The sequence below is a fragment of the Salarias fasciatus genome, chromosome 4 (assembly GCF_902148845.1).
Source record: "Salarias fasciatus chromosome 4, fSalaFa1.1, whole genome shotgun sequence".
Lineage (NCBI taxonomy): Eukaryota > Metazoa > Chordata > Actinopteri > Blenniiformes > Blenniidae > Salarias > Salarias fasciatus.
In genome coordinates this window covers 25,672,614-25,681,829 of record NC_043748.1, presented here as the reverse complement: position 1 = coordinate 25,681,829, position 9,216 = coordinate 25,672,614, and the positions used below count along the sequence as shown (strand labels likewise).

The window sequence follows — 9,216 nt, the reverse complement described above, 5'->3', positions numbered from 1 at the left end:
GAGAGGGAATAATGATGGGATGAACTCTCACAGTGAACACCACTCAACAAATACGCTCAGCTGAACACACTTTCCTGTTCCACAAGGTGTGTTTCGTTTATTTAGAGCTCATTTAGAGTGTGTGTACCTGGAGAGAACAGCTTTTCTGACTAAATGTCGCTTCAACACAGGCAGCTGTGAGAAGAAGAGCTCCCGTTCATTACATCCATATCAGTGGGTCAACTGGTGGGTCACAACCCCAAAAACGGGCCGATGGTGTAGTGAGTGTCTTGCTGGCCACCATAACCAGCACTGGCAAACGGAAAACCAAACCAAACCAGAAGAGATGTGTTTGGGCAGTGAGGGGTTTCCACCTGGAAGGATGAAGCTCAAAGGGAAGAATGCTGACTGACCACAGCAGAGACCAGCTTTATTTCACGGATTATTCATTCATTCCTTCTTCTTGTTCTTCAGCTGGTTTCCAGACCAGGAAGTGGCGTCCGGGTGGCCCTGGACCAGCCAGCAGCCGCAGAACCAGCCTGCTCTGCGGTTTGCAGGGCGATTTACCCGGCGTGAACCCCGCTGAGTGGCCCTGCAGGCTGCAGGCCGCCGAGCCGATCGGCGGAGCTTCAGGACAGCTGGAGGGGCTGGAGGGGCTGGAGGGGCTGGAGGGGCTGGAGGGGCTGGACGGGCTGGAGGGGCTGGAGGGGCAGGAGGGGCTGGAGGGGCTGGAGGGGCAGGAGGGGCAGGAGACGAGCCGGGTGGATCTCACGGTGGACCGCTCCATATCCACCTCAGTGTTCTGTCCTGGACAGACCAGGCTGTGACTGGGTCACAGCAGGGTGCCAGGATGAGCCGTCCTCCCTTCAACCACTGCTCCCCCCCCCCACCCCCCCCACCCACCCACACACACACAGCCCCCGCTTCACACTTCTCACTGCAGACCATCACTCTTTGTATAATCTGAAGACTTGTTAGATTTGCAGGAAAGAAATATTAGCGCAACAAATATAAAATGAAGCTTCTGACAAAGTAATTCACTCACTTTTTATTAAACTGTTTCATAGACAAACTGAAGATTCAGAACTTTATCACCACTGGAGGTTTGTTTTATGGAATCTGCGTTATTTAATACTCGAACAGTGAGACGCCTGGTCAATAGAACAGGAGCAGCACTGAGCTGAGACGTGAGACTTCACACTGTGGTCAGCATTAAAACCTTTTGGGGCCCAGTTTTGGCCCCCGCGCCTCATGTTTGATGCTGTTGGTGGTGTGCTTTATGTTCTGCTCCGTCTTTCAGAGAACGGGTGAGGGTTACTTCTTATCTTTACTGCGGAGACACTGCGGCTCAGTGCTGCCATCATGTCAGAGACCTGCAGACTGTTAACCTCATTAATGTAACAGCTCCTGCTCTCTGAGCCCTTCAGCGCCCGTCCACCTTGTTTTAATGTGGTGAAACTTTTCCAAACTTTCTGTCATTGCAGCGTTTCCTGTTTTGTTTTTTTTTTTTGTTTTTTGGGTTATATGGCTGGATGTACCTGCAGCAGAGACTTTCCCACACTTCAAAGACAGCCTGATAGCAGCAGTATGTCCTTTATGGCCGTGACAGTCGTCAGATAAAAGCCCTCCTCCGGCTCTCCGGTAGCACCTGAGCCTGTTTTTATAATGATAAATTTCTTCCATGCACTGCAGCGACTCCACCCCGCGCGGCGTCTGTCTGTCTCCGTCCTCTTTATCATCATGTGTCCACTGGATTAGCAATCACAACAGATTATAGCCATAATAAACTCCAAAACACAGTTCAAGGGTCAGACGGGCTGGATGCTTCATCCGGTGTGTGATCGGCGCTCCGCTGATCTTACAGTGGTTAATGCGTTAATGTTGCGCATTAATTGCGCATTACTTGTTCTCTTTTTCCTCCATAAGGACACCTGACTCGTCAGAATCAAATGAGATGATCTTTCTGACGGAACGGGTGTAGAGGGCTGGTGCTGGGGCATGCGGTGATTGCAGTGGTGCAGTGGGTGATGCTGCTCTCCTCACCCTGTAATGATTCACTTCCAAACCCTGGAACTTCAAACGCGGGGGAACAATGGGGGTCTGGCTGCTGTCTCTGCCGCTGCGTCTTTAATTCTCCATAACAAAAGTACAAAGGCCGAGACGCAGACCAAAGGCTTTATCCTTAAACACCTTAACACCTCTCCGGGCCGCCGCGGGTCCGGGCCGGAGCCCCCCGAGACCGGAGGAGGGACGGGACGGGCCGGGAGCCGGGAGCCGGGGGACAGGAGGAAGAGGCGGGGGAGGAGGAGGAGGAGGACAACACACTCATCCCACTGTCTCCTCAGACCTGTGTGAGGTGTGTGTGTGTGTGTGTCTCCGTGTGTGTCGGAGCTGCATCTCCTCCGGGATTCTCCCTCCGGACTACCGAGAGAACGCCCTGGAGCTGAAACCGTTTCTCATCCACTCTGCGGACTGAAGCTCCTCCGAACACACGGATGCGTAAGTTTAACTCAGATTATCACTTCATCAAGCAGCCTGACAGGAGGAAACACGTCAGGATTCAAAAAGAAGAGGAAGGAAACTCCTCTTTTACTGTTAGGTTTCTCTAACAGAATTTCATTTGACCTAAATGTTTAAAACAACTTTCTCCAGCTATAAAGTTACTGAAACTAAACCCGCAGTTTGTCTGTTAAGGAAATTAAACTTTTCCTGACAACACAAAATGATTCGGATTACAGTTCTCATTTTAATTCATATTAGTAAGTCGTGGTTACAGGACATGGCGTAACTTTTACACGAGAAAAGAATAACCTGATTACAGTAAAACAGACTCTTATACACAGAAAGGATTTAGGTTCAAGAAATGTCTTAAAAATATTTTCATTCAGATTTTTCCACAAAAATTTCGATTTTAATCTTTAGACTCAAACTAGTTCAGTTCTTACCCCTCCAGCTCTGAGTTCCATAATGTAGGAAAATATCATGAAGGTCAGAGTAACTAGATATAGAGCTGTAATACAAAGTATAACTGAATCCAGTTCAGAGGGAGCTGATGAAACAGTAGAGACAGAACCTGAACCAGTCCTGAAGCCTGCCTTCTGAATGAGCTCAGAACCTGCTGTCCCAGAGCCGTGGGAACATTTTCTGGAGGGAGGGGGGCGCTCCAGGGGGGGCCAGGGGGGGTCAGCTCACCTTCACTAGGTGTGTTTTAACTTATGGACTTTGTAATTAATCTGATCAGGAATTGTTACAGGAATCTACAGGAACTGAGCAACATGAGCTCAAAAGGAAACAACAGCTATTCCAGTAAGAGCAATGGAGCAGGGGTTCTCAAGGTGTGGGGCGCCGCCCCCAGGAGGGACACCAGCGAGCTGCAGGGGGGACGCAGCAGCAGAAGTCTGGGTCACAGCAGCATTTCACATGTTTTCCCTCAGTCCTCCTAAAGTGATAAAGCAGGACCATGAAGTCAGTCCTGCTGCATTTGAACCATTGGTGTCGATGCAACTGAATCTACATGAAACTGAATGTTTCAGAGCAACAACACCTTCTGCTCTGGATTTACCCAGAGAACCGCTGAATTCTGTGGTTTGATACAGTTTTCAACCACACACACACACACTGTAGACATGCAGGTCCTCCGGCCTCCTGCAGGGGGTGCTGCAGCTCCTCCTGCCCCCTCTTGTGACCCTCCCTGCATGGTTTCCTTTCAGTGGCGGAGGGCAGACAGACGGCGCCCGCCGTGGTCCCCGGTCCGGACGGCGAGGACCAGCAGGACCAGCAGGACTCGGGTCCTCGCGGCGCCCTGCTGGACCCGGGCCGGCGCCATCGGACGGCCTTCACCCGGGAGCAGCTGTCCCGCCTGGAGCAGGAGTACGGCAGGGAGAGCTACGTGTCCAGGCCGCGGCGCTGCGAGCTGGCCAGGGCGCTCAACCTGCCGGAGACCACCATCAAGGTAGGCCGGTCCCCGAGTCCCCCGAGTCCACAAGTCCCCCGAGTGCCCCGGGTCCCCGAGTCCTCTGAGTCCCCAGGCGGTCGCCCAGTCCGCTTCAGGTGCTCGGAGAGACACCGGCAGCATCGCCAACAGTTTTCTTTTCAGAGAAGTTTCACCTTCACACAGCAACGTTTGGAAACCATGGAGTCTCTCTACTGAGCGCGTGCAGCAGAACTAGTTCCTGCGGTTGTGGAGAGCGGGACCTGTAGCGGGTTTCCTCCGTCTCCATGGAGACAGAATGGGGGTGTTTTCATGCTGTTGATGCACTGAGCAACCGCTCGTTGCTCCGGGAGCCACATGGCGGCCCTCAGCTGAGAACCCCCATCCTGACCTCCAGACCTCCAGACCTCCAGACCTCCACACCTCCACACCTCCAGACCTCCAGACCTCCAGACCTCCAGACCTCCAGACCTCCAGACCTCCAGACCTCCAGACCTCCACTCTTCTTCAGGAGGAAGGAGACGAGGCGAAGCAGCGATCAGAACAGGGTCCTACTTGATGACATGCTAGCAACCACTAAACTGACCCATAGCTTTATTTCTTCACTAACTACACAAATAATAGAAGAGATATGACGATATGTGCAAACAGGAGAACCTACAAGATTCTTTTAAAATGAAATAGTTTTTTAATCTTATGGATTAAAACATGTTGTCCCTCTAATAACCGCATGAGATTGGAATGTTATTTTCTCTTTGATATTTCTGAAAGCTATAAGATGTGAATTGGAATTCTTCCCTTCACTTTCTCCAAACCCTCAGCTGGTCTGGCTCTGCTGGCTGGCGTGCTGAATGGACACACACACACACACACACACACACACACACACACACACACACACACACACACACACACACACACACACACACACACACACACACACACACACACACACGAGCAGGATGAGGCTCGTCTCCTCTCACTTACAGAAAGCGGCTCACTCTCTCTCACGTTACTTTAAACACTGACAGTGGTTCTCTTCAGCCTCTGGATCTGTGGAGCCGTTGGTTTGAAGTTTCCGACATCTGCAGGACCGGAAAGCTTCTTTAATTACTGTAATTATTTTGTCATGAAGAGGTTAATTATCTAAACTCACATTATTTTCACCATTTGGACTAAAATCAGAGTTCATGTGGACGGCGTTAATTTTACTGTCAAACAAGCCGTTTCAAATGGAGTCGACGTGTGTCTGAGAAAAATAAAGCTCACTGTGAAGTTATATGAACATCGATTTACCACTTCGCACATTCAAAAAATAGAAAAAAATCAGGGTTTGAGCAGACTGGAGAAAAATGGTTTATGATAATAATAATAATAATAATAATAATAATAATAATAATAATTCTTATTCTTGTTGTTGTTGCTGTTGTTTATAACATCACTCATGATTGGCATGATTTCAACTCGGTTTATAATCGGTGAGGCTTGTGACTTAAAATTCCCTTCAGTGTGATTTGAAAACGACTTTCAGATGATTGTCAGAGATTCTGTGAAGGACTCAGTGAGACAAAACGCACTGGCTTCAGGATCATAGAGTAATGGGGCAGATGTGAAGCAGGTATAAATCAGGCTTCAGCAGACGCTGCGTGTGTGTGTGTGTGTGTGTGTGTGTGTCAGGGAGCTTCCTCTGTCTCACACAGACGCCATGTTTGGCTGGAGGATGTTTCTTCCCGGTGGTCTCTGGGAGCGGCTCTGGCCCGGTGTGAGGACCGGGTCTCCTCCGGCTCCACTCAGAGGCCGGGCCGGGTTTAGCGGCAGGTTTAGCGTCGGGTTTAGCGTCGGGTTCGGCGGCGTCTCGCGCCCGGCGCGGAGGCCCCGCGGCGCCCGGCTCAGTAAACATGGCCGCGCTCTGCCGCTACTGGAGGCGGTTTTATGGAGGAGCAGGAATGTGAGGCGAGGCCTTGTAAACGCCGCCACCTGACGTTTTAGAAGCACGACCTTCCGGGTGATTCTGGGAGCTGGTAAAATATCTGAAGGCCGGACAGACAGTCCAACAACTCGCCGGGGTCAGTTTGAAAAAAAAAATCCAAGAATGCAGAGAGGCGGCGCTGCAGCAGAGAAAAGGACGGACTTTCACCGCCGGGACGGACAGTGATCACGCAGCCGCCTGCCTTTGAGTCGCCTGCAGGCGTGACTCTGACAGTCGTCCTGTTTTTGGTCCGTTTGAATCAGCAGGACTCGTTTTTAGCTGCTCATGCTCCTATGAGGGCGTGCAGATTGCAGTAATTGTGCAGAACTTGCCAAAACACCTGTTCCTGACAGAAACAGCTTTTTTGACAAACGACAGTTGATATACTGTTCCGTCAAAATGCAGAACGGGAAGAACGTGTATTTACTGAAAATGAAAATACTTTAATGCTAAAATGAACAGTTCACTCCATCAGCTGGGCAGAAAGAGACAGGTGAAGTGAAATCCCAGTGGAGCAATGGAAAATAAGCACTTTCATTTAATTCCTCATGAGAACCCATCACCGCTGTCTGAGCAGTGGAGGAGTCCTGGTCCTGCATGTTTCCAGTGTCCTCCTGCTCCAAACACAGCTGAACCTAATGGGTGCTTCCTGACAACGCTCTGCGGAAAGGCCGAGAGGCGCCGCTCACGCTGCCGGCAGACGCCGCTCAGATCGGATTTTCTACTCAGTGAGCCACTACTGATCGGTTCTGTGACCGTATGAACATCACAATTCCGATTTTTGTAATCCGGACCCGGACCTCGGTCATATATCAGATGTGTCAGTGATATTTTTCAGTCTGAACGCTCGTGTTGCAGGTATGTGACGTCCACATCACTGACGTGGGACTGATCTCTCAAATCTGAGGAAGCTGCTCTCTTTTCGCTCCGTCCCCTTCTTCTTCCCCTCCAGATTTTCTCTAAATCATCTTAGCTCTTAATACTTAATTCTGAATAATAAGTTCTTCTGACCTTAGAGAGATTTCTCAGTCTTTGGTCGGCTAACGGAGGGAGCTTTTGAAGACATGGCTTGATTAAACCGAACCCTGAAGTTTCTGAGGAACCAGAGAACCGAGATGGCTTCTAATGTGAAGGATCTTATTGTCAGGAACAAAGATCAATGTTTCTGATTAGCTTGAATTGATCTGAAGGTAGTTTGAGGAGAGCCAGTCTTTGATGTTTGACACACATTCTAGGAACACAGATAAAAAGTGAAACTCTGAATCATTAAAAGAACAAAACAGCTGAATGTCGTCAGCATAAAAATGAGAAGACACATTTTAAAACCATGAATCAGCTGACCAAGAGGCATGAAGTACAACAAGAGGAGAGCAGGGCCGAGAACAGGACCCTGAGGAACTCCACAAGTCAGGTTTGACACATCAGACATTACAGTGTTTGATATTCGTCATATTGTCCAAAAATGAAGTTAGCTGGTTAGTTAGCTGGTGAGGCACCACTTTTTCCTGGATTTGTAACGGAAGGAAAGTTTTGATATGGGCCTGTAACTTAGGGGCCCCCCAGGGTCAGAGATTGGCTTTTTAAGAGTCGGGTTGACCACAGCATGTTGAAGTAGCTGCAGACCGAGCCAGATGGGCCAGCATGAGATGGTTACATAAAATACAGCAGAGATCAGTCTTTTGAAAGTCTTATTGTTCAGAATGGGGGGGGGGGGGGGCTCTCTCAAAGTGGTTCTTATTGGTTCTGCAACATCACAAACTCACACAAACACTCACACCTGCTGGAAACCTGCCTACGTCGATTCCCCCGTCTGTAGACGGTGAGAGGAAACCAGGGCAGCAGCCATTCAGCGATTTCTCAGCTTATTTCAAAAGACGTACAAAAACCATTCCATCAAATCAGAGTGTCTGCTTTTGACCGCTGCTTGTCCGTCCCCCCGGGACGGGGAGGGCGGCTGCAGGGAATCAAACACGTTCTCCCCCTGTCTCTCTGCAGGTGTGGTTCCAGAACAGGAGGATGAAGGACAAGCGTCAGAGACACTCGCTGCCCTGGCCTCACCCGCTGGCCGACCCGCTGAGCGTGCTGTTGATGAGCCGTGCTTCCTCCTCCTCCTCCTCCTCCTCCTCCCTGCCCTACCCCTTCATCCCCCCCCACCTCCCCCCTCTGCACCCGTACTCCCCGCTGGCCTTCTCCTCCGCCCCGTCTCCGCCTCAGAGTCCCTACAGCGTCCCCATCCGGCCCCTGGAAGCCCTGCGTCTGTCCCAGTACCACGGCCGGGCGGGGGGGCTTCCCCCGGCGGCCCTGTACCCCCCCGCCGGCGTGGTGCACCACCCCGCCTCCTGCCCCTGCCCCCTCTGCCTGCACTGGGGGCAGGAGCAGCTGCTGGCCGCCAGGGGGGAGGCCCTGGGCCTGGGCCCGCCGCCCCCCAGGCTCAAGAGCAGCATCCAGCCCGGCGGCCTGGAGCGCCTGGAGCGCCTGGAGGAGATGGTGTGAGACGCTTCAAAGGGGGGCGGGGAATCACCACCTGCTGAAGCAAATGACAGGCTCAGAGCCCGGCGAGCCCTCGGAGCGCAGCCCGCCACCTGATACTGCTGATGAACCCTGCTCTGTGTGTGTGTGTGTGTGTGTGTGTGTGTTTAGCCTGAGCACACACCCCTTTTAGTAGTAAACCCTCAAATTAAGTTTCATCTCCAGACTGAAACGCTGCAGACCTTCATTTCAGGGTCAGTCCTGTTCAGGAAGGAGACGAGAGACAGATCCTGGAACCAAAACATCCACTGAGCCGCCGGGTCCGGCGGTCTGGATCAGGCGGTCCGGGCCTCAGACGGTCCGGGTTGGGAGGTCCAGGTCTGGCGGTCCGGGCCTCAGACGGTCTGGGTCCGGCGGTCCGGGTTGGGCGGTCCAGGTCAGGCGGTCCGGGCATCGGACAGTCCGGGTTGGGCGGTCCAGGTCTGGCGGTCCGGGCCTCGGACGGTCCGGGTCGGGCGGTCCGGGCCTCGGGCGGTCCGGGTCCGGCGGTCCGGGTCTCGGACCGTCGGTACGTTCTGCGGTTGCGTCGAGCAGCCACTGCAGCTCTCTGCAGAACGCTGATTTCCCGCAGATGAAAATCTGCTCTGCATAAAGTGAAGGTTCTCAGGCCTGTTTCAGCTCATGCTGCACTGAAGGGAGAATCTTATCTTGATGATTTTTTGAAATAGTGACTGAATAGTTGAAGGAAGGTGAGCAGGAGATGGATTCATGGCGACTCAGTAAAAGGCTGCTAATCAAACTCTGAGTCATTTTCAGACACAATTCAGTTATCACACCGTTGCCTTAAAGGTGCATTAAGGAGTTTTAC

At 51.8% G+C, this 9,216-nt stretch overlaps 1 protein-coding gene across 1 annotated transcript; it reads left to right on the top strand.

Annotated features, from left to right (window-relative positions):
• Nucleotides 1-3,254: 3,254 nt before the first annotated feature.
• Nucleotides 3,255-8,372, top strand: eve1 (even-skipped-like1). Its single transcript, XM_030090162.1, has 3 exons — nucleotides 3,255-3,375; nucleotides 3,690-3,931; nucleotides 7,875-8,372. Exons 1-3 carry the CDS (start codon nucleotides 3,255-3,257, stop codon nucleotides 8,370-8,372), a joined length of 861 nt encoding a protein of 286 aa, XP_029946022.1.
• Nucleotides 8,373-9,216: the final 844 nt, after the last annotated feature.

Excerpts from the sequence above, each read along its gene's own strand:
- eve1 (XM_030090162.1), top strand. The coding sequence starts at position 3,255 with ATGAGCTCAAAAGGAAACAACAGCTATTCCAGTAAGAGCAATGGAGCA. Across the intron at positions 3,376-3,689 it reads GGGGGGACGCAGCAGCAGAA|TGGCGGAGGGCAGACAGACG; the intron begins GTCTGGGTCACA and ends GTTTCCTTTCAG. Across the intron at positions 3,932-7,874 it reads TGCCGGAGACCACCATCAAG|GTGTGGTTCCAGAACAGGAG; the intron begins GTAGGCCGGTCC and ends GTCTCTCTGCAG.